Source organism: Crinia signifera, chromosome 11, assembly GCF_055691185.1.
Source record: "Crinia signifera chromosome 11, ASM5569118v1, whole genome shotgun sequence".
NCBI lineage: Eukaryota > Metazoa > Chordata > Amphibia > Anura > Myobatrachidae > Crinia > Crinia signifera.
Genome location: NC_139227.1, coordinates 16,830,590 through 16,855,481, shown reverse-complemented (window position 1 = coordinate 16,855,481; position 24,892 = coordinate 16,830,590). Strand labels below are relative to the sequence as shown.

The 24,892-nt window shown below is 43.2% G+C and overlaps 1 protein-coding gene across 1 annotated transcript in view; it reads right to left on the bottom strand.

Annotated features, from left to right (window-relative positions):
• Positions 1–302: 302 nt before the first annotated feature.
• The window catches only part of LOC146045204 (Y+L amino acid transporter 2), a 41,644-nt gene continuing 17,054 nt past the window's right edge, over positions 303–24,892 (bottom strand). Inside the window, exons 3-10 of the mRNA XM_083163916.1 lie at positions 19,363–19,488; positions 18,053–18,197; positions 14,535–14,658; positions 12,664–12,767; positions 7,839–7,935; positions 6,815–6,964; positions 5,294–5,477; positions 303–1,090 (exon numbers count right to left, since the gene is read on the bottom strand). Of these exons, the coding sequence (XP_083020042.1) occupies positions 987–1,090; positions 5,294–5,477; positions 6,815–6,964; positions 7,839–7,935; positions 12,664–12,767; positions 14,535–14,658; positions 18,053–18,197; positions 19,363–19,488 (1,034 nt within the window). The 3' untranslated portion in view covers positions 303–986. The remainder of the gene's footprint in view (positions 1,091–5,293; positions 5,478–6,814; positions 6,965–7,838; positions 7,936–12,663; positions 12,768–14,534; positions 14,659–18,052; positions 18,198–19,362; positions 19,489–24,892) is intronic.

The window sequence follows — 24,892 nt, the reverse complement described above, 5'->3', positions numbered from 1 at the left end:
ACTGTGGCAAGGCATGCTGGGATTTGTAGTTTCACAACATCTGGAGGGCCACAGTTTGAAGACCCATGCTAATAGCAAAACTGCTGTGGCAAAGCATGATGGGACTTGTAGTTTCACAACAGCTGGAGGGCCATACTTTGCATATGCCTGCTATAGAGACTGGAGGCCTTTTGTGAATATTTGTACAAAATGGGCATTGTTATCTGGATCCCACTTTGCAGCTGAATAAAGTCTGGGGAATTTAGGCACATCGTTTTGTTTTTCTCATACACACAACCAAGGTATTGCTCCTTAATCTACGGTTCCTGGAGTCGATTTTTATTTTTTTTGTAGGCACTTTTCATCCAACTACTACTTGAGATATGACAACTGCTACATTGGTCAAGAATAACAAAAACACATCGTAAAGAAGTATTTTGAAAACTTAAAATATCTTCACTTAAAAGAAAAAAAAAAATGAAAAAGTTCACAAGACCGACAGTTATGGAGTGCAATACTTTTTTTTTTTTTTCCAGACTCACTTTTTTTTTTTTTTTTTTTAAGAAGGGAAAAACAAGATTTAGTCAAGTACCTTTTTCCCTCCGAGGTGATGAGAATCTTGAAGACGAGAAATAAAAAAAGTATACAAACCTGGACAAGCAGGAGTAACAGTACATGGAAATGAGAACATTTATCTGACCTGATAGTGTTAACGTTTGTGAAAAAAAAAAGTCAAAATTTCAAGCTTTGTTTCTTCCTAGGTAAGTTTTTGGAGATTTCACACATCATTGTGTAAACTGACTCACACTCTTAAGGTTATCTGGAACATTGATCTCTTTGGAGATGACGCCGTATTACTTTGACCATCTCTATTGCACTGAACCATTTATGGTCACAGACACTGTAGTTCTTCCTCCTTTCTGTGGTAACTGCAGAGAATAGATTTGTTCCTAGCACCTTCAAGAAATGTCCTCAAAATATCCATTCTTTTTTTGTGAACGCCCAGATTATAGATTTTCTTTTAATCTTTCCACAGTTTTTTTATCATCAGTGGGATCCATCTCAGTCACGACACAATTGAAGATCAACTGGGTCCATCTTGTGAGAAAAGCTAGAAGGGAGATTAAGGGGGGGGGGGGGGGGGGGGGGGGGAGATTATTATGTTGCTGGTTTATAATGTTGAATAGTAAAAAGCCCAGCAAAATGACGGCTTCTGCAATGTACTTTCACTTTGAGCTGTGAAAACAGAGTGACCTCTAATGGTCAGCAGCGATATTTCACTTCATAGTGGTGAGGCGTAGTTAGCGTATAATATATTAGATAGATCGTAAAATAATGATTTTTTTTGTCAAGTAGAGCTAAATTTCCATTATAGGCAAAACCATGTGCCATGCAGGTGGGGCAGATGTAACATGTGCAGAGAGAATTAGATTTGGGTAAGGTTTATTGTTTCTGTGCAGGGTGAATACGGACTGCTTTATTTTTTACACTGCAATTTAGATTTTAGTTTGAACATACCGCACCCAAATCCAACGCTCTGCGCATGTTACATCTGCCCCACCTGCAGTGCAGCATGGTTTTGTCTATTAGGGAAATATTTTGCCATCCTTACTAAATCCAAATGTATCTTTACCTTTGTCCTCACCTCTGTGGCGGTGCTGGCAGCCACTGGAGGGTGCCCGACGGAGCTCCATTCAGACACCATCCCCACATACACTGCTGCTATATACATACAATGCACCCCCATACCCCTCCATATAGTGCCCCTTATATATATTATTATTATAATTTTATTTATAAGGCGCCACAAGTGTTTCGCAGCGCCGTACAAGGGAACAATACAGGGAGACAAAGCTTGGCATAACATTGAATAAATAACAAGAATACAGTACAAATAAAGAGCGCCACAGTTCAATACACATTACAGCTTAAATGTAAGTAGTGAGGACTCAATCAACATACAACTAGAGGCTTGAGGCCAATGATGGAGATGAGTATGCAGACGAAGATGGTCACTGAGTGTTGGAGTAAAGGAGAGCTGTGAGTGACATGTGAAGAGAAGAGGGCTTTGACAACAAGAGGGAAGAGGGCCCTGCTCGGAGGAGCTTACAATCTAGTAGGAAGGGGAGACAGACAGATTGCAAGAGGTGCAAGCGAGGGGGTGGTGGTTAGATAGCAGGATATAAACAGGCAAGGGGTCGGAGAACCAGCTGGTTTATGCAGTGGAAGGGTACGCTTTGATGAATAGGTGAGTTTTCAGTGCCCGTTTGAAGCTTTGCAAGGTCGGGGAGAGTCTAATGGAGCGAGGGAGTGCGTTCCACTGAAGGGGTGCAGCACGGGCAAAGTCCTGTACTCTAGCATGGGAAGCAGTGATCAGGGTGGAGGAGAGACGACAGTCGTCAGCTGACCGTAGAGGGCGGGAGGGTGTATGAATGGAGATGAGGTTAGAGATATATGGAGCAATATATACAGTGCACAACCCTCCTCCATATAATTATGCTGCATATAATTTGCCATCCTGGGACTGGCCAGCAGCAGTAAAGGTCCCTCAGCGCTCAGATCGCAGGCACCAGGGGATACATGTGACCAATTACCGTCAGGAAGAGAAGATGAATCATGTCTGACAGGAAGGGGTGAGCAGTGACTGGCAGGAGGAAAGGTTGGTACACACACACACACACACACCCCCCCCCCCCCCCCCACCCCCCACCCCCCCCGCTCATCAGGACAGAGCCCGGCTCCCAGTAGCAGATCCGGAAACCCTGCAGCTCCTCTGTGAATAGTGACCCCCCCCACCCCCCTATAATCCAGCCCCGTTGTCCATCATTATGACCAGTGTTTAACTAGTTTAAATTCTCTACAGTCTACTCACTAGGGGCTTACTTCACAAAACACCATATAGGACAACTACAGATAATACATTTTATACTGAATAGTTTCTTTAACACCTTAATATCCACAACACGTAGCTTTATGGAAGTAATGTTAACGGCACCATATAAGCAGACATTATATATCACAAGTCTTCAAGACGGAAATGTTTTGTTTCAGACAGACCTTTACAGCTGCACAATACAAACGGCTGCTATTCCAAAACGTCTGCACACACAGAGGGGCAGATGTAATAAGCCTGGTGAAGAGTGATAACGCACCAGCCAATCTACTCCCAACTGTCATTTTTCAAATAGCGCTGATTGGATTCACCTTCCACTGTCTCTCTCCACCAGGCTTAATACATCTGCTCCAGAATCACTAGTCAACTAATTAGGCCGACCTGTGGATCTTTGAAAACGTGCCAGTGAATATTGAGTACATCCAGGTGACCTGGAAAACGTGCACTGGTTGGGGGTACTTAAGGAACGAGGTTGGGAACCACTGTGTTATAGCAATGGTTCTCAAACCATTCCCGTTTTACAGGTGACTTGGCAGGTGCACAGGTGTTCTCATTACTCAGATTTTTTTTTTTTTTATCCACAGTTGGTGCTTAATATTTCACATGTCAGGAGGCCTGGAAAATGATGGGTCCCTAGGACCTGGTTTCTATGAGATTCTATGGAGTGAAGACATTTTGGGACAGATGAACTAAAGCTTCGGAGAGTGATAAATTAGAGAGAAAACAATCAACCATCACCTACTGTCTTTTTTTTTTTTAAACACAACCTGTAACATGGCAGTTAGGAGCTTATTGACTGATACTTGGGGGTTCTATTCATAAATAAAGTGGGTTACTTAAATTTAAAAAATATTGCATCATATTGATGCAATACATCTCGTTAGCGAGATTAATTAATACTCATCCTCTTTAGTTAAACGGACGGTTTTAAAAACATTGCATCAGTGTGCTGGGGTCTGGATACCGCTGATGAAGTTTGGCAATGCGCACTGAAAACCCTCCGGTCACTGCACATATATCAGAGTCCAATGTGTCCATCTAGGATGTTAGTACTAGATTTCCTTATAGAATATCACTACAAGGCTGACACCACTACTGATTGGCTGCAGAATGATGGAGGAGCTGGGGTACTGCCGGAGAAATCAAACCTCTCTCTGCTTTCTCATGTTCAGAAAGTAGGTTATTGGGGAGAAGTGAAAGTGCTCTCCACTGCTGCTTGAATAGACCCCTGTATCTCTGTCCAAGACTTAGTACATCTCCCCCCTTTGTCCCTTAAATAAGATAATGGCCAGTATTCAATGCTTCCGATTCACCGTTTTTTTGGCGAATCGGGCTGTTTTCACACCTTGCGGTGAATTTTGTTCACTGAAAATGTGATTCACCCTATTCAATGTTCACTGTTCGCCGAAAGCGACAGTGAATGCTGGACCAGTTCTCCGTTTCATGCTCGCTACAATTTGCTGGTGTATTTCAATGGGGTTTTCACTGGGATTCGCCGAGAGTGTATTCAATGCTAGGATGGAGAACTGCTCTCTCCCTGATTTTTGCCATGATTCACCGTTTTGCATTCAACATCTTTTTAAGGTGAACTGGAAAGTGATCTTTTAAAATATTTTTTTTTTTGGTGTCAGAAAATCAGATATTTTTTTCTGTGAAGGGGCATGCTATCTTTAATCATGTGCTTGAAGCACATTAATATAGATTTTATATTTATTTAATTTTTTTAAATTTTTTTTTTTTTTTTTTTTACACTTTCACCAGCAGGGGGCCGGGAGCCGCTCATTAGATATTCATATATTCACTTTACTCTGGTCCCGGCTTGTTACATGCGGGACCAGAGGAGCGGCTTCCTACCCCTGCCCCGTGCTAGCATTCCCGGAGGGGGCAGCCTCTGCTGCCTGTGCCCAATAAGCGTACATTTGAATTACACAGGTTCAAACTTTTCAAGGACAGCTGCTATGGTTGGGAGGTGACAGAGTTCAAGAGTTCATACCAACTGTCATTACATTTGAAAAGTAGTCAAGAACCTGTGTAATATATATGTTGGGCTTATTAAAGGGATGATCTGGCAACTATGCCTGTGCCCCGGGAGCCCTCCCCCACAAATTCTGGGGCAGGCAGGGAGGCTTACATCTCCCTGCCTGCCTCCGTCCCCCGGCTCCCTGCGGCATTGAATAGGATGACAGGGAGGGCTGGCAGCGAATGCTGCAGCCATCCGGAACCCTGCAAATGTGCAGCGAAACCTAAACAGGATTCGCTGCACATGGAGAAAAAAAATCATTGAATACTCCCCAATGCTTGGGTGTTTTGTAAAACTGTGGCAGCTAGAAGCCTATAAATCTATAGTGTAGTGCCTCCACAGTATTGGACAGGTCACACAGATATGCAATTATTAACTCCAAGTTGATTTTTCCTCCTTACCTAATAGTTTGCCAATGCAAGGTGGCCGTTTGGACTCTGGAAGATAGACTCCCATAAAATAAATAGGGACACCAGAAAGAGCAATGCCGATTCCAATGAGAGAGTTCACAGTGTCGCTGTATATCGGGATGAAGACCAGGAACAATGTACACAGGCAAAACACAATGGGAAAGAACAAGCTGAGCTGAAAATACAGAGAGAGAGAGAGAGAGAGAGAGAGAGAACGTCATTATGAGCTAGAACAGACCACATGTAGTCACAGCAAATCCAACAGGAATACATACAATGCTAAATATGGTAATCTTTACATACAGTAGGTCAGTGTGGAGTTCCAAACGTAATGCAGTTATAGGAGCGGTCAGAGAAGTCACATCAGTAACAAGCAGGATAATGACGGTGACCTGGGGGCCAATATTATCCTGGCTACATTGGTTGTGAATAAGAACCTCAAGGGCTCAAAGACAATCCATAATATGGCCAGATACTTTCAAGTGCCACGGTTAACCTTTTGAGTGGTATGCCAGGCTCAGCTGCGCTGCCGCAGTGGCCGGTCCCGGAAAATTTCTGGGCATACTAGCAAAATGCAGGTGCGCGCCAGAGGTGCCTACAGCTGTGCACCACTGGCGCATCACCTCTCGTGACACCCCCTCCCCGGAGATCATACGCTGGAGCTCCCCTGCTGCTGCCCCAGCTGTCATTCGCTGCATTGAGCATGCGCAGGTGGCAAGCCCTGCTCTGGAAAGTTTGGGCCCCGGAGTCCCCCCGAGCGTTCCACCTGGTCACTGCTGTGAATGGCGGCAGCAGGGGGAACTCCGGCGTACAATCGCCAAAGTAGGGGAGAGTGATGGGGGGGGGGGGGGGGGGTTGGAGTGGTCTGCCCCACCTGTGGTGGGTTTTTCTGGGGCAAGAAAAACCTGCCCTGGTAGGTATTTAGTAAAGCCATATAGCAAAGTGTGAAACGGCTGTGCATTGTGACCCAGAGGAGGTTTGAGAATACAATGAAACGGTGCTGGTGTCTAGACCATGGGTCCTCAAACTGCGGCCCTCCAGATGTTGTGAAACTACAAAATCCCAGCATGCCTTGCCACAGTATTGCTATAAGGGAGTGTTAAAACTGTGGCAAGGCATGCTGGGATTTTGTAGTTTCACAACATCTGGAGGGCCGCAGTTTGAGGACCCATGGTCTAGACACTTGGGAAGAGATATAATGTATCAACCAATCAACTCCTGACTCATTTTTCAAACAGCCTGTAAGGTGGCACAAGCTGATTGGATGGTACATTACCCCTCTCCAGGCTCCGATACATCTTCCCCTTCGAAGTAGACCACCAACAAATCTGTAATAAAGCTTCATTACAGCATTGCCTCACAATCTGCTTTATCATATATAAATGCCATTGACAGCCTCTAGTAAGTGAGCATTCATCTGCAGATCATTGCCCACTCTGCCAGTTTTACCTAGGGTATTCTTAATAATGCAAAAGTGACATACTATACAGACACATTACGTATTCCACCAACCTTCACAGGTCTCGGTCTGTCAGGCTCCTTCCAGCGTAAGTAAATCTGTCCAGCAATGGATAAGCCAACAAAAAACCAGTAACTGAAGCTGTAATAATTTATGAGCTGGAAAACGTCTTTCACAGACAGGTAGACAAGGGTAGCGGCACACTGCAGGGGATACAAGCAACCGTTAGCACATCTCGGAGACAATGGACGGTCAGTGCTAGAGCGCGATCAGAAGAAAACATTTACAAAATACCAAGAAACAGCCCAAACCGGATCATCCAATAAGCAACCTAGGCTCCAGCATAGGGCTGAATTTAAAGCCCCCTTAATGTCCATTTTTTTTGTCTTGTTTTTTTATAAATACAAATCACAAAAACACAGGTTCCCCAACTGAATGGTGAGGTCATTGACTCCCACCAAAATTGATAGGTTGCATGCTTGGGTTTGGTCATCCCTAGTAAATTGGTAGGCTGGACGCTCAAGGGATCCAATGCCACCAATACACCGTGCGATGTACGGGTGCGATGTGCACGCTCAAGGGATCCAATGCCACCCATACACCGTGCGATGTACGGGTGCGATGTGCATGCTCAAGGGATCCAATGCCACCAATACACTGTGCGATGTACAGGTGCGATGAGATGCACGCTCCTGCGCACAGCACATAACACTGCCCGCACTTTTGGAACTAGATTGCATCGCATCTAGTTCAAAACTCACGCTGCTTTAGCACATCGTTAGCGTTTTGAACTAGATGCAATGGCATCTAGTTTAAAACGCATGGTGCGCATTGCACCTTCTAGGGGCACATTAAGGCCTCAGATTGGATGCCTCCAGAAGTGGAAGAATCCAGGTTTTTAATGTTGTATTTGAATTTCAATATTATAGGGGTAGAAATTGCAACAGGCGCTAGGGCAGATTACTCTGCCTTCAGCTGCCGGTATCGACAAGAATATGTGTACGGTATAAAACGTTACCATGATCATCTCCAGCTAGTGTGTAATGCAGAATGAGACACGCGTAAAACAGTCCTTACATTGAATAGAAGAGCAGACACTGGCGTGAACCTCTCCATATGTATTAAGCATAACATATCCGGGAGATGTCCTTCTCTTGCTCCAACGAAGAACAGCCTGTGGGGACACAGAAGAATACAAGAATAGCACTTGTGTATTTCAATGGAAATGGTTTTGCCATCCGTTGCTTTCCAGTGTACAGTATATAAAGAAAATAATTGGGCTGCTGTGCAGACTAGAAGCCGCTTTATAGAACAATTGTACATTTAGTTGGATTGACTTATCGGTTAGATCAATATACCCAAACGTATTGTATGATGGCAGCAAGCTTGTGTTATGTAAAACATGACAAGGTATACTCTGGCTCTCCACCCATAGTGGGCCACTGCCCATACCATGGGAACTATGCGCCCCACCTCAAAGGTAGGGCCAGATTCTCTAAGCTTCAAAAGTGATAAAATGGAGAGTGATAGACAGCCAGCCAATCAGCTCCTGTCTGACATTTTTTCAAACACAGTCTGTGACATGACAGGTAGGAGCTGATTGGCTGGTAGTTTATCACTCTCCATTTTATCACTTTTGAAGCTTAGAGAATCTGGCCCGTAACCACTGCACTGACATGATCATAGTAGCTGATATTTGGGACCAGACTTCGGAACTTTGTTTCCTACCACCAGACTAATGAAACTAACAAGTGGCATGTTACATGATGTTAGTATAAAGGTTAGTTGCGTTTGATTATATTTTAAGTAAATACTACAATACTGCTCTAAAAATCAGTTCTTGTAGACTTTTCTTTCCCACCATAAATTTACTGGGGGATATTCAACGTGACCCTAAGTTTTTCACTGAAAAAAATATTAACATTTCCTGGTGAAAACACCTAGAATCCGCGGTAGGTGAAGGGATGTTTTCCCGGCTACTGTCAGAAATAAATCAGTCTGATCGGTGCCAGCTGCGGGGCTGATTGGAGAGCCCCAGGGGCGTAATTACCTGCAAATTGAATAACCCCCATGTGTGTACTATTGTGCAGATCCCTGCAGCCTTCTCATGCCTCTCCAAGCACAATTATAGTTAGAGTTATATACAGTTTTGTCACAAGGGTATTTTAATTGCAATTTCTCCCTAGTTAGTGAACCTTAGCGACTTTGCTTGTGGAATTCTAACAAACAAAAAACAATCAAGCAAACAAACAATGGGCCTAATTCAGTAGCACTCACTAAGCGCCGCCCGCCCGGCAGAAATGCACATGCGCTAACCCAGACCTTTGAGGCTGGGGCCCAATTTGGATCCTGAATCGGACCCAATGTGTGATCAAACACATGCAGCTAGGGAGTCGCGCAAATGCGCTCTTATTCAGTCCAAGCTTAAGCTCCTGTTAGCACCCAACGTGGGATGTCCCTAGTCATGGAAATGTATGAATGTGGACAAACATAGCTTGTAGGCTTGCGAGCAGGGCCTTGCTACATCAAGTGTGGATTATTAGATAGACAGTCAATAGGTCTACACCAAAAGGTTCGACAGGGTATCAAAAATGACAACATGAAAAATGGTAGACATGAATTACACATTTTTTGGGGGGTGTCAATATCGACAACGGACGAGATGGATCCCCATGTACCAATGCTTCAGGCTCCTGCCTCATTATGCTCGGCATACTAATATACTCTGCCTCTATGACAATATAAATGGTGAAGTAAGAAGAAGCCGGTTAAAAAAAAAAAGAAATTATGAAAAATTTATGTCGATCACGTCTTGTTGGCATTTTGACGCGGTCGACCTATTGGCCCTAGAAAAAGGGTTTTTAGGATAAACTTGCGCTAATGCTTGAGCTGCCCAAGATCTTAAGGTTTGGAAGTTTTGTGGGAGAAGCTAAAGAGAAGGAAAAGTAGACCGGGCGCTTGTGGGGGAGGGGATTCAGAATGGAGTAAAGGGTGAGAAAGGTAAAGAAGAAACAAATAAACAATATAAAATATAAAATAAAATGGAAAAACACTGGTGATGATGTTTACAGTCCCTTCAGGGTTATTTGGAGATTAATAGTCCCAGGGAGAAGAAGCCTAGCGCTGACTTGCCCTATCTATTCATACCTGGAGTCCATTCAATCGGAGCTCCAATCTGTGGATAGGCGGCAGGCAGCGATTGCAGTTTGGCATGCACGGGTGTGCGGTGGTGACGTCACTGCTAGTTCGGCAGTACGGGGCTCAGACTTTTCTCTTCTGGGGTCTCTCTTCTTAGTCCATCCAATGTGTCCCAGCGACGTGAAACGCGTTATATTGACTAAGAAGAGAGACCCCAGAAAAGAAAAGTCTGAACCTGCGGACCACTGCCCCGTACTGCCGAACAAGCAGTGACATTGTCACCCCCGCACGCCAAAGCCGCGGACCTGCAATTGCCACCTATCCACAGATTGGAGCTCCAATTGAATGGACTCCATAAGGCAAGTCAGCGCTAGGCTTCTTCTCCCCGGCACTATTAATCTCCAAATAACCCTGAAGGGACGGACTGTAAACATCATCACCAGGGTTTGTCCATTTTTATTAATTTTATATTTTTTATTTATGTTATTTGTTTCTTCTTTACCTTTCTCACGATATACTCCATTCTGAATCCCCTCCCCCACAAGCACCCGGTCTACTTTTCCTTCTCCCACAAGACCTACTGACCCAGTTTGTGCAAACACATTGACTATGCTGAAATATAAAATATTGTATACCAGTTCATCTGGTTCAGAGTAGTAGTGCCTGAAAGCCTTTCTGGTTTTACTGCCAAGTTCTAAGCTAATGCTCATCAAAGTAACATGCACTTCAACACCTTCAGGCAAGTTACATAAAGTAGTGTACAACAACTATACAGCGTCCTTTCTCCAATAAGACTCAAGGCACTTCTAGGCAAGGGAGCACAAGTACATATTATATGTATGTGGTGGTCCCGCAATGTACGTGGTAGTCCCGCAATGATCCTCTGGAAACATTCTGAATGGTCTTTGCTGGGCCCTAGGCTGGTGGCTAGGTTGCCTGGTGGAAAGTCCGCTGGTAGGATTACATTTGCTCCAAGAACAAGAGGACTCTTGGTGGCTTTGATCAACAAGATAACATGCTTTAGAACAGGCGTGTCCAGTTGTTGTGAAACTACAAGTCCCATCATGCCACATATTTGCTATTAGAGAATGCTAAAACTATGGCAAGGCATGCTGGGATGCGGAGTTTCATAACAGCTGGAGGGCCACAGTTTGGACATGCAGGCCTTAGAGTAGTGGTAGCCAACCCTAGCCCTCGAGAGCTACCAACAGATCACATTTTCCAGACAACCTAGCTGCTGCACAGCTGCACTCATTAATCACTGACACATTTTAAAAGATCCACAGATGGAGCTAATTAGCTCACTTGTGATTCTGTGAGGAGAGCTGCAAAACATGCACTGTTGGTAGCTCTCGAGGACTAGGGTTGGCTACCCCAGCATTAGAGGCTTTGCATATGATCGTATCCTATCACCAAGGAACAGACGCCGCAATTCCATGCTGCAATCCCCGTTCCACCACACCCTAAATATGCGGCACTGGATTGAGACCTGGTGACTGCAGCTGCCACTGGAGTACACTGAACGTATTGTCTGGACGTGTGCTTTGGTACATGGCCCATTACCCATTTACCAATGACTACTTCCAGCAGGATAGAGTGTGGCCATAAAGGGAGACACAGTCCGCAGCAATACTGGGGTAGGCTGTGCCATTTCAAGTATGCTCAATAGGACAAATTGACCTATTGTGTGCCAAGAAAACATTCCCCACTACTGACACTACCAGCCCCAAGAGCTGACACACAGGATAGATCAACGTTGTTCGCCCCAGGTTCTGACCATACCCATGTTGCAGTAGAAATTGATATTAGTCAGGTCAGGTGACATTTTCCTGATCTTAAACTCTAGTTTTTGTAAGACTCTGACCACTGTTACCTCAGCTTCCCATTCTTGTCTGATAGACATTGTACCCGGTGTGTGATCTGCTGATGTTGTAATCTAGCTCACTTTAAGAATTATGTTCTGTGTGTTCAGAGATACTCTATTGCATACCACTGTTTAAGGGCAGGGTTATTGGAGTCACTGTCACTTTCCTGTCAGCAAAAACCAGTCTGGTCAGTCTCTGATGACATCTAATTAACGACATTTTTTAACCCACAAAAATGCTGCTCTCTAAAGACTACTCTGTGCCTCAGGAGATAATCAGTTTACAGAGGTTAACAAACTACCAACAATCATTTGTCCCATTCTGCGATTTGGTCTGAACAACTGAACCTCTTTGACCATGACTGCAACTCCACGATTGGTTGAATAGATATTTGTATGAACCAGCCGGTGTACCCATATAAAGTGGTGGGTATAGTTTCATAGTCTGAAACAATTGACCGATCAGTATTTTTTGCTTGAAAAGATTTTATTATATAGAGAAACACTCATTATCAGGAATTCAATTGTCTTATTGCGGCTGTTAGTAATAGGAGAATTGGGGGGGGGGGGGGGGGGGGGGGGGAGGTGCCATGGCCTCCCACATTTCTTCTTGCAGTTTCCTCACCTGGCAGAAATGTGTGGTAAGTCCATGGTTTGGGTGCTGCAACCAGGACTTCAGATGAGTTTAGCCGCTAGGCTTGGTTAAACCTGGTGCTTTTTGGTGCAACAAAAATGATCATTCAAGGGCACCCAAAACAATTGAATTGCTCCACTGGGCACCCATTATTTATAGCCACCCAAAAAAAAAAACTTTTAGTTTCTGCAGACAAAATATGGTGTATAGGACTGACTATATGTGTAATCACTTTACTGGATTTAGCCCCAAATTATGTATGGTACCTGGAGGCAGCGAGGATAGAGGAGTTAAGGCCACCGAAACAGGAGAGGGCCACAGCCAAAGGAATGGTCCAGCTGAATACACCATATACCATATCAGCAAATGTCTGCATGAGGAAACAAAAAAAAAAAAACACACGTTACAATTAAACCTTGTAAATAAATAAAAATAATATATACATACATGCAGAGAAACAGGGCCTGCACATATATTTAAGCAAGTACCCCGTTCATCGTCTGTATAATACATTCTTCCTTTTATATGTGCGATTCTGATCTAGATCGACATGGGTTTTTTTCACTGTTTTTTGAGCCGACACGTGCCGTCAGGCGGTATTTCATGACCTACCATACACTAGGGCGTTTATTCAAAAATGGCCTACAATGAATGTTGAACACAGTAAATGTTATTATTTTAAAATGGCTCATAATTGGATCTGCAACTAGCGCTAGGGCTGTTGAGCCTGACTAGACGTTGGACTTAAAAGGGTTAAGGAGTAAGCTGGACCATCGAGCGGCCTCTAGTGGTCACTGGTGGTACTTCACCTCAGGAGGTGAGGCGTAGTTCGCATTTATAAATATGGATAGAATTATGCAGTTAAAGAAAAAAAATGTACGAAATGTCACACCTCACTGACAGCAAGCCCAAGCCCAATGAAATAATTTCTTCCACATGCATATTTCTTCTTAGTACATACAGTCCAATGTAACCTCCCCACAGCCAAATTCTTTGACAATCCCCCCTCTGGCAGCGAACAAGACCTTCTAAAATACTAGTTAAATCTTGCTATGAACTAGGGTTTTTGAAACCCTTATTTACCAACATTAATACAGCAAGACACGTGATTATACTGTATTACTGGCATGACATTCAAAAGTGAGAAGATGTGGACAAAAAATAAGGGAAAATGTTGCAATAAACAAGTCTGTGCCAATTTCAGATCCTTAGAAGGACAAGATACTGCATTACCCTGGTACACCATAAGTACGCCAGATTTCAGCAACGATGCAAGGCTCTCTAATGGTTGCTGAACTACAACTGCTAGCAAGTCCTGCAAATGCAGAGCTTAACGCCCATACACACTGGGCGATTCGAAGCCAAATCCAGCTCACTTTTACAGTTTCAGCTGAAAAGCCGCACAGTGTGTACGGTTCTGTGATGCGCGGAGGGTGCTGATGGTATAACCAGCAGATGAGTAATGGGGTGGACGGCTTTCCATAGTGTCCTGTTATGGAAAGCCGGGCACTCCCAGGAAAATTGCTCAGTGTGTATGCACCTTCGGCCCATCGATTTTCCCGATCATCGCTCTGTCTGTATACACGCTGGGCAAAAATCGCCCAGTGTCTATGCACCATTAAAGTATTAGCAAAACATACTGGGATTTGTAGTTCTGCAATAGCTAGAAGTGCCACAAGCAAGTTTTCAAGACAACCATGATGACTGGAAGGGTTTTATAGAGAAACTACAGAAGTGCCCTTATACACCTAGGGCCCGATGCACTCAGCTTCAAAAGTGATAAAATGAAGAGTGATAAACAACCAACCAATCAGCTCATGCCTGACATTTTCTACACACAGTCTGCGACATGGCAGGTAGGAGCTGATTGGCTGGCTGTTCATCACTCTCCATTTTATCACTTTTGAAGCTTGGTGCATCTGGCCCCTAATCTTTCAGCACAAGAACAAGAAATATTTGCCATTATAAACAGTGGGATATTCATATATATTCAAACACTATTGCACATGAGCTGAATGCCATCATAACCCAAAGAATTCTCAATCTGAAAGGGACGATTAATAGGTCCTTGTGGGACACATCCCACTTACTGCAGTAACTCCCCATCTACTCCTGCAGTAACTCCCCACCTACTCACCACAGCCACTGCATCACTGCCAACAACCGCATTGAAGTCCAGCACTGTGTAATAAGCCACATTGGTTAGTATATATATGATGGTAACAATGGGCATGGAAATCCCAATGGACAATGGCAAGTTCCTGCAATTACACAAGATACTGAATAAGATGGGAAACAGCATCCCGGTATATAGACATACAGCAGCATGGAAACCCAGAATGTTATTATTCACTATGCGAGAGGCCTTCCTTAGATCTAGAGCACGGTGACATACTTTGATGATTATATACCGATGTTCCACAATGCGCATTTATCATTACAGAATGTATATTTATCAATACAGGGTATTACATATGTTGTATATTCTACATAACAGATCTCCATGAATTTCCAAATCCTGAAATTATGCAAACCGGAGGCTTCCTGTTTATTAGTAATTTTATCATAATTAAATGACAGGAAACGGTTATAGAGAAAATCTCGCAGAACAGCAACCATCAGGTACCAAGTGCTTATGGTAGATAAGATCTATAGGGCCAGATGCATTGAGCTTCAAAAATTGATGAAATGGAGAGTGATAAACAGCCAGCCAATCAGCTCCTGTCTGACATGTCACAGTCTGTGTTTGAAAAATGTTAGGTGGGAGCTGATTGACTGGCTGTTTATCACTCTCCATTTTATCACTTTTTGAAGCTTGATACATCTGGCCCACAGTGTCTAGGTCTACAGTCAAAAGCTTGACATGGTTTTTCTAGTTTCTATGTCTACATCGGTTGACAAGAACACCATATAAGTATATCAGGTCCTCTCCCATGGGGCCTTATTCTAGTTCACTCTTTCTGACAAATTCCTTCTTAGATGGACAAAACCATGTGCACTGCAGGTGGGGCAGATGTTACTTGTGCAGAGAGAGTTAGATTTGGGTGGGGTTTTACTTCAAAGTGAGATCTATATTGCAGTGTAAAAATAAAGTAGCCAGTATTTTCCCCGCGCAGAAACAAAATAACTCAGCCAAATCTAACTCTCTCTGCACATGTTACATCTGCCCCACCTGCAGTGCACATGGTTTTGTCCAGCTAAGAAGGATTTTGTCAGAAAGAGTGAACTAGAATAAGGCCCTTAGTTCCCACATTGATGGAAAAGTATGAAGTCCTTTTTTTTTTTTTAGCAAAAAAAAACAAAACATGAAAAACTGAAAACTTTTGTTGGCCGATAGTTGACGACTTTTTGACGGTTGATTCTAAACACTATAGATCTGACTAAGTGGTTATTAATGCAAAGGACTCCAAGCTCTGTCACAGGAAGCTCTACAAACAATTTGGGCAGCACTGACGGTGTAATGGTTAGCATTACTGCCTCACAGCACTGAGGTCATGGGATCTATCCCTACCATGTGTTATATATACGGGGCAGTACGGATGGTGTAATGGTTAGCATTACTGCCTCACTGCACTGAGGTCATGGGTTCAATTCCCACCATGGTCCTAACTGTGTGGAGTTTGTATATTCTACCTGTGCTTGCGTGGGTTTCCTCCGGGTACTCCAGTTTCCTCCCACAATCCAAAAAATATATTCCAACAAAATTAACCCTAGAATGTCTGTGCGTGTAGTAGGGAACATAGATTGTAAACTCCACTGGGGCAGGGACTGATGTGAATGTTCAAATATTCTCTGCGCTGCGGAATATGTGTGCGCTATATAAGAAACTGTTAATAATAATTAATAAAAGTAACACCTGAGGAAGTATTAGTGCGCGCGTTTCTTAATGGTGTGTGTTTCTGGCTGTGGTCTGGCCCTCAGACATTAGTCCGACATCGGAATCCTAACTGCCGGGACTGCAAAGGGGAGAGTGGTACAAAGCCACTGCGGGTTTGCAGCGCTCGTCGCGCCAAGGGCTCGGTGGCTCGCTGCGCTGTTCTGTTTTCCCTCTATGGGGAGAATAGCCCCCGACTGTCAGGTATTTAACAGTCGCGAATCCAATGTCGGAATCCCGACTGTCATCCGGCACCCGTGTTAATAGCTGTACATTGCAATTATCCTTTCACAACAGCTACACACACCTGTTTGATTTACACACTAGCCTGACAGAGGCACCAGAAACGGCCCACAGCGCAACAACCTGTCCACATTCCTATCTGCATTGCCGAGATATCTCGCTGCCTGCGGCACACTATTTAGAACACGTATAACCAGCCACGTTGTTGTAAACCTTTCATCCATTTGGACTGTATGCTTATTGGGGCAGGGGCCAGAATTGTAATACTTTCTCATGATCTGGATCCCTGCTGTGCTCCCATATAGGTAAACATTCTCATACTAGTATACAATATTACTTTACAAATGAACACACCTCTACACATACTTTTGATTGCGCTATGGCAAGCCGTCCTCTCCCCGCTCATAGCGCCGGGCAGGGGGTAAAGCCGCTCCGTGTGTATGCACTGATTGGCTTTCCCCCAGCGATGATAGCGATCATCGCTGTCCATACATGCTGGGCAAAAACGCCCAGTGTGTATGGACCTTAAGGGATGTATTTATCAAAGCTTGGAGAGAGATACAATAACGGTGTGAAAGTATCTAGTTCAAATCAGCTGATCTTTCAAACAGCCCTTAACATGTAAAGGTTCCCACACACTAGAACGATTTTTGGGGCGATTGGACGATTTCCGATAAATCGGCCGATATATCATCCGATGATTACCTATAATCGTTTGAAAATCAACCTATTTCGGTCCGATGCGCGCTCCCGTGGATCTTTTGCTAAATCTTCTGATCTTACATGCTGCATGAAAGATCAGAAGATTTAACAAAAGATCCATAGGAACGCACACGGGATCTTAAGAGAAATCTGTGGTGAAGACGTGCGCTTGCCTGAAATCTATTGTCCAGGACGGACAAAAGATTTGAAGGCTAATTTATGCGCACATCTTATAATCACAGATCTTTCTAGTGTGTGGGCACCTTTAGGCAGAAGCGGATTGTGAGACAAAGTTCTAGCCAATTTAGCTCTCCCTTAGGGCCAGATGTACTAAGCTTGAAAAGTGATAAAATGGAGAGTGATAAACCACCAACCAATCAGCTCCAACCTACCATGTGACAGGCTGTGTTTGAAAAATGACATGTAGGAAATGATAGGTTGATGCCTTATCACTCTCCATTTTATCACTTTTCAAGGCTTAGTACATCTTGCCCTTTGCTTTCCAATAGTAGGGGAACATATTAAAGCAAAGTGATATTGTCCCACTGTGTGCTTTTTAAACATATGAACTGAAATTAATATTTCACTAAAGATGGCCATACGACACGGTGTAATGCGATGCGCGCTCCAGCACACACATCGCACAGCACAAAAAGTACACGCTGCACATACTTTTTGTACTAGATTGCATTGTATTGCAAAATGTATGCAATTCGATCTAGTCCAAATTGCATACAATAATTGTACCATGTATGGGCACCTTAAGACCTTATAACAGGCAGACATGCCAGCGGAAGGCAGTGCCACATGACGACCAATCCTGATATTCAGATTACCTCTCTGGATTCTTAATTTCTTCTGTCACATAATTGAGAGTGTCCCAGCCGGAGTAGGAAAAGAGTGCAGAGTACAGAGCTAAAGAGATGTCACCAGCATCCCAGGAAGACCCAGCAAAGGAATTATCAAAGTTCTGAGTGCGGCCTAGGGGAAAAGCACAGATACAATTAATTCACCACAGAGCGATTCAAAAGTCGCAGTGCACCCTTGTTTCAAAAACTGTGCGGGAAACGGCAAAACTGAATACTCCAATGAGGTATGGGTGAGGTGGGCTATTTTTTAGGGTGTGTACCGAACATGGGCGCCATCTTGAAATCTTAAATCTAAATTAGTTTTTTCATGTAACATGACAAACATCAGAATTTACCGAACAGTCTATTGCTGCAAACAGATTTGAAATAGCAGAGTCAAAATAGCAGTTATGGTACAATAGTTACAACACTTTATTTGTTGCATATAACTGAAGATGGCTTTGAGGAGAGAATTTAGGTCATTTTTGAGGTCGTCTCATCAGTAGCACTTTTTGGATGACCACTCTGTAACTTGTCTGCCCCATTTCTCAGAATTTGGAAATTAGTCACCTGAAGTGTTCTGTGAAAATAAAGGTCTTTCTGGGTGCCGGTTGTAAAAATCTGCAGCTACTGTATGACACAAACTTCCTTCTCCAGACCTCAATTCTCTCCTAATTTGTCAAAGCCATCTTCAGAAACAAAACAAAAATGTTGTAACTTTTGTACCATAACTGCTATTTCAAATCTGTTTTCACTGTTCAGAAATTGTTGATGTTGTTTGACATGTTACATGACCCCCTTTCAATTTGAATCGATTCAAGATGGCCGATTTCAAGATAGCACCCATGTTTGGTACATACCCTAAAAGACCCGCCCACCTCACCCATACTTTACTAAAGTATTCAATGTCCTATGTCCTGCAGAGTTTTGAAACAAAAGATTGTTCCGTGACTTTTGAATCACCCTGTGGAACAAAATATAGCCCAAAGAAGCAATACTCAAAAATAGAAAACATTGTAACATTATCTACATCTTTCTTATGCACCTCAGAATAGACTCTAGTATTGCAACACTTAGAAAAGTACATCATCATGGAAGTTATGATCTTTTAATACTACATGAAAGCATTACTTTAAAAACGTTCCAAAGAGCAGCCCATCTGTATTCTGCAAATCCAGGAGGGCATCATACAAGATTAAAGAAAGCTGGGGATTTACTCCCACATGATGTCAGTCACGTCAACTGGTAGCCAATAGAATACAGATCTAAAACAACTTTTTTCCTTTACGAATCCTTACCTTGGCCCAATTGAACAATGCCAGTTATAATTATGGCAATTAGTGCAATGACTTTGGCGTAAGTGAAGAGATCCTGAACCCGCGTTCCCCATTTCACATATGCGCAATTTATAAAGGTGATGAGACCTGTGGAGGGAAATACATTTTTTACACACATTTAATGCATAGAATCGAAACATAGAATTTCTCTCACATAAGAACCGCTTGGCCCATCTACTCTGCCTACTTACATACACATGTTCATTTTTGTTGATAGCCAATTAACCTACCAAATATATTTTTGGATTATGTGAGGAAACCCCAAGTGACCCCAAGAAAACTCCCAAAAGCACAGGGAGAATATACAAACGCCAAACAATTATTGCTATGGTGAGAATTCAATCCATGACCTCAGGAAGTAATGATAAACACCATCTGTATTATCTGTATTGCCCTTCTGTGCAGTGGACATTGGGGAAGATGTATTAATCATTAAGAGCGATAAATGTAAGGGTGATAAAGGGCGGGATGTATTAACATACATCGCCACCCCTCGCCACGCCCACGCCGCAAAGTTAGTGCATATGGACTAACATATGCGGCTAGCATCGCAGTGTGGTGATGGAGGCCCCCCCGCGATTACCTGTAATGTGGTGTGTGGGGGGGGGGGTCTCCGTCACCTCCTGGGCTCTGCGGCAGTCCCCAGTGTCTCCTCCTCCCCCCTGCAGCACAGAGGACTGGAAGGGGAGTCTGCATCTGCGACGGGCGGCTATAGAAGCCTATAGGGTAGCGCCACCCCAAGGTGGTGCTACCCTATCTTGCGAAGTCGGGACGGATGGATCTTAGTACATTAGAAAATGTGGTAAAACCACTGAAAACGGGGGTTTTACCGCATTTTCCCCCTTAGCACATCCAGAAAATCACCACCTCACTCCATGTTACAGGCTGTTTGATCAATACACATCCAGGCAATTGGACCCTAACTGTCATTTCTCAATCACCCTTACATTTATCTATTTTTAAGGATTAATACATCTGACCCCATTCTATAAAACAGTGGTGAGAGCTGCTCAATCAAAGTAGTAATACTCTCCAGGTGCTGCAAGGGAGGGGGATTTAACCCCCAGCACACCAAAGGGCATTAGTAATAAGATTTGAAAAACCAACATAATAGAGGGTCATTCAGAGATCGTAGTTACATATATTTTGCAAAAGATATGATAAGCTTCCGGGCTTTGTCAAGGCTTCTCTGATACCGGAAGTCCTACACTGCATGATAACAGCACCCAATCTGGGCCATATAATTGTCTATTGTAAGGCTACATGATAACAGCACTTACCAATATATCTAAGTTGAGAGCCAGCCTATCAGGAGTTACCCCTAAATCATCCTTGTGGCACTACAGGAACCAGCATGCCCTCCAAATGCAGGTCCCATTCTATAAAACATAACTTGTCTGTAGGCTTATTATAAACCACCAGTAGTCCAGCACTGGAAGCTGTGCAGTAACTCAGACATTCCATAGATTAATCAGTCTGTTTGGGTGTCTGGGTACGTGTACATTTAGGAGTTATATTTAGCTGCAAAACACAGTATCACTAAAGGACAGTCCATCTGCGTATACAAGGCTAAATACAGACTTCTATATCCGTCTTTGCAATGAAGGGTCAAGTAGACCTTTTCCATCTCCTCTACTGCCCAAGGAACACTTCCACTTTTTTCCCCATTATTTAAGCTTCATCCTAATTAACAATGCTAATTTTAAGCCAGGCAATTTTTAATGGGGTTTTGCTAAGCATTTTCGCACTCAAAGCCTGAGTGCTCACTTCCATAAATACTTTCAAACTGCACTATACCAGGCATCGCACTGGAGGCGCCTATGGGGAGATGTACTGTAAAGAGGACAGATGAAAAATAATCAGATTCTAGCCATCATTACATATAATGATAAAGGATTATTATGGGGCCTACACAAATTTGCTGAGCGATACTAGATTGCTCAGCAAGATCGCTCAGTACACAACTATGTTTTGGCACTGTGTGCTGAGTGATCTGTCAGAGCAGTATTCTCCGCTGAGAACACCGGCCCTGCCAGGCGATAGTACTAGATTTATACAGCATGCTGGATATTAATCACTGGGCTATCTCTATGCCCCTACACACAGAGCGATGTAGGGGCACACGGAGGGACGTGTGTAGGCCCCAATAGAAGCAGATCGGTGGCTACATCTCTGCAATAGACAGAAAACAGAAGAACACAAAATAGAATTTATGGATTGACCTTTGCGCTAAACCTTCGCTGAGGGATATAGAGGAAAGTGAGGGTCACCTACCCACACCAAACAGTGGAAAATACAGAAAGAATTTACCAATGTGTCCCCTAAGCGCTGGTAAAGGTATAATCCTTTTCCTCTTAGTTGGTTACCCAAAATGAAGAAAAAAAGGTACAATAGTGTAATATAGTTTTGTACACACTTTTAAATAAATATATATTTATAGGTTTCTGTGATTTGACTCGTACCCTTTTCATATGTCTACTAATTTGTAGACAATAGCGTTTTACAGGGGAGCGGTCACGTCACCGATACGTCAGTTTTGTATCTTGACCCATAAAGAGAAGAAAAAACTTGATGGTGCTATACAGTTTTATTCACTCTAAAAACATGAACATAAAAGAAACAGCAAGGTGGACTCTCACCAGGTCGTGTGGTCCACACACAAAGATGCAGACTACAGCGTAGTTGTTACAAGTATGGAGGATCCCAGGCGTCCCTGATCCTCTCCCAGGCTCCAGTTCCACCAAGCTGCTCCCTCCAATAGCCAACGCGTTTCGAAACAGGGTATGCCTTGATAAAGAAACATCTGTTTCGAAACGCGTTGGCAACAAGACCTGGTGAGAGTCCACCTTGCTGTTTCTTTTATGTTCATGTTTTTAGAGTGTTGTCTACAAATTAGTAGACATATGAAAAGGGTACGAGTCAAATCACAGAAACCTATAAATATATTTATTTTAAAATGTGTACAAAACTATATTACACTATTGTACCTTTTTTTCTTCATTTTGGGTAACCAACTAAGAGGAAAAGGATCATACCTTTACCAGCGCTTAGGGGACACATTGGTAAATTCTTTCAGAAAACAGAAGAAATCTGCTGCCAGCACCTGGATGACCAGAAAAACACGTCAGGAGCATAAATGAAAGAAAACGGATGATACATAAGCAGGGTTCCATTACATATAGAAATAATAACACCTACAACAGCAGCAGAAAGCACCACTGTCATTTATCTGCATTCTAATTGATTATTATAGGTTGCGTATCCCCTATTCAAAATGCTCCGGAACAGAAGAATTTTGGATAACGGATTATTCCGTATTTTGGAATATTTTTATATGAGTAGTGTTCTTTCTAGGAACAGGGGCAGGCAGGGCGCCACTGCATGGGGGCAGCGTCAAGGGGCGGACCGGGCCCGATGGAGTCACAGTTCTGAGCGGTCCCGGGCCGCCATCGTCATAGAAGGGGCGTGCCCGGGCCGTTACGAAAATGAGCGGGCCCGGCCGCCGTCGTGCTTCCCCGGTATCAACATAGCAGTAGGAGGCAGGCTGTTTTAGCGGGGCGCTGCCAGACGGGCAGGGGGCATTTTGCCCTTGAGGTATACAATCAAATACACACAAATCTATTTTATTTGTGCATGAAACAAGGTTTTAAAACCTGAAACAAAGTTTGTGTAATATCTGAGGCACTGAATTTGAATGCCAAGCAGTCGTTTACACATACTTAGTGCCAGTTACCTAGAATTCCCCCAGTAGTGCCAGTTACAGATGTACCTAGTAAGAATTATAAGAAAAAAATTATAACATCCATTTAGGAGATTATGGTTTTCAGAGTTATTTGGATAACGGATATTTGGATAAGGGATACTCAACCTGTGTTTTTAAATTATAATATATCCATCTCTCTCTGGAATAAAAAAAGGTAAATCATCCACAATTACCAACAAATGCAAGCTTTTAAAACATACAACTAGGAATTTGTTTTTGTCTGGAGATTTATAGAAAGATTAATGATTTCGTAGAACATTCTATGTTAATGGCAGCAAGCCATTTCCCTCTGGGAAATCACACACATTGTTTAGCTACTGGGAGTATTAACTCATTAAATAGCTACTTACTACAAGTGTATAAATACTGTATATAATCATATATAACGGTTACTACGGCTTCCATCACCTAACCATTACACTTCGAAACCAAAAGCTCCTTATTTGGGGTGCGGGGAATGCTTGTTCAAGAAACATAATATTTATAAAAAATAAAAAAAAGCAGATATCAAATTTTGGAGAGAGAGAAAATATCAATCAGCTTCAAACTTTCATTTTACAGTCTCTCCTAAAAAAAAAAAAAAAAAAAAAAATAATAGCAGCTGATTGGTTGACAGATCCAATAAGGTAAACCCCCTAGCCTAATTGCTCTCCACTAAAGGGGCCTACACACTTGGAGATGAGCATTCTGAGTGATGCTAGATAGCTCAGATCTCCCAGCGCTGCCAGTGTTCTTCAGCTCTTGAACAGTAGCACTTTGTGAGACTCCATCACCCACATATATACAAGTGTCAGATATCAAATAAAATCTGTCTCCTGGTGTTTTCTAGTCCTATCACACTGTGACTAAGATGTAGTTTTGTTGGAAAAACAAAAAGCAAACACCACCACCAAATGAATCAAAAGTCACAGATCCGCTTCAAAAAGTGGCCCATGGTCTACAGCAGTGATTTTCAACCTTTTTACCCTGCGGCACACTAAATAAGATTTTTAAATTCCCAAGGCACACATGAGATCCCCAAAGGGCAAAACATATTGGCCCCCACAGGAAAAAAAAACCTATTGGCCCCCATATAAAAACAATCACACTGGTCCCCACAGGTAACAAAATTTAAATACATTGGCCCTGTACATGAAAAGAAGAGACCAGTAAATAACAGTTGAACTGGTGGTGGCTGTAAACTGGTTTGGGCATCTCTAGATCTGGGGGCACACTTGAGAACAGCTCAAGGCACACTAGTGTACCACGGCACAGTGGTTGAAAAACACTGGTCTACAGGTACAAATGGAGAGTCTTTCAAATCCAGTTTTGGTTTCTAGCAAAATATTGTAAGGAATCGGACACAGATAAACCCCCAAAAAGCTTAAGCCTTGGGACAAAGTAAAATGAAGGGAGGGAGATAAAGCACCAGCCAATCCGCTCCTAATGCCGCCCATTAGTAAGAAATCTCCAGTTTTTTTAAAGTGGCAATCATTTACACTGCACCGTGCTTTTTAAACTAGATTGCATTGCATCTGGTTCAAAGCGCATGCGATGGGCTAAAGCACCGTGCGTTGTGAACGAGATGCGATGCAATCTAGTTCCAAAAGTATGTGCAGTACATACTCCTTGTGCTGTGCGATGTGATGTGCGTGGGAGCGCGCATCGCACCCGTTAACTGCTCCGTGTATGTGCAACTGCCAGGTTACAGGCTGTGTTTGAATTATGACAGGGCTGATTGGCTGGCTC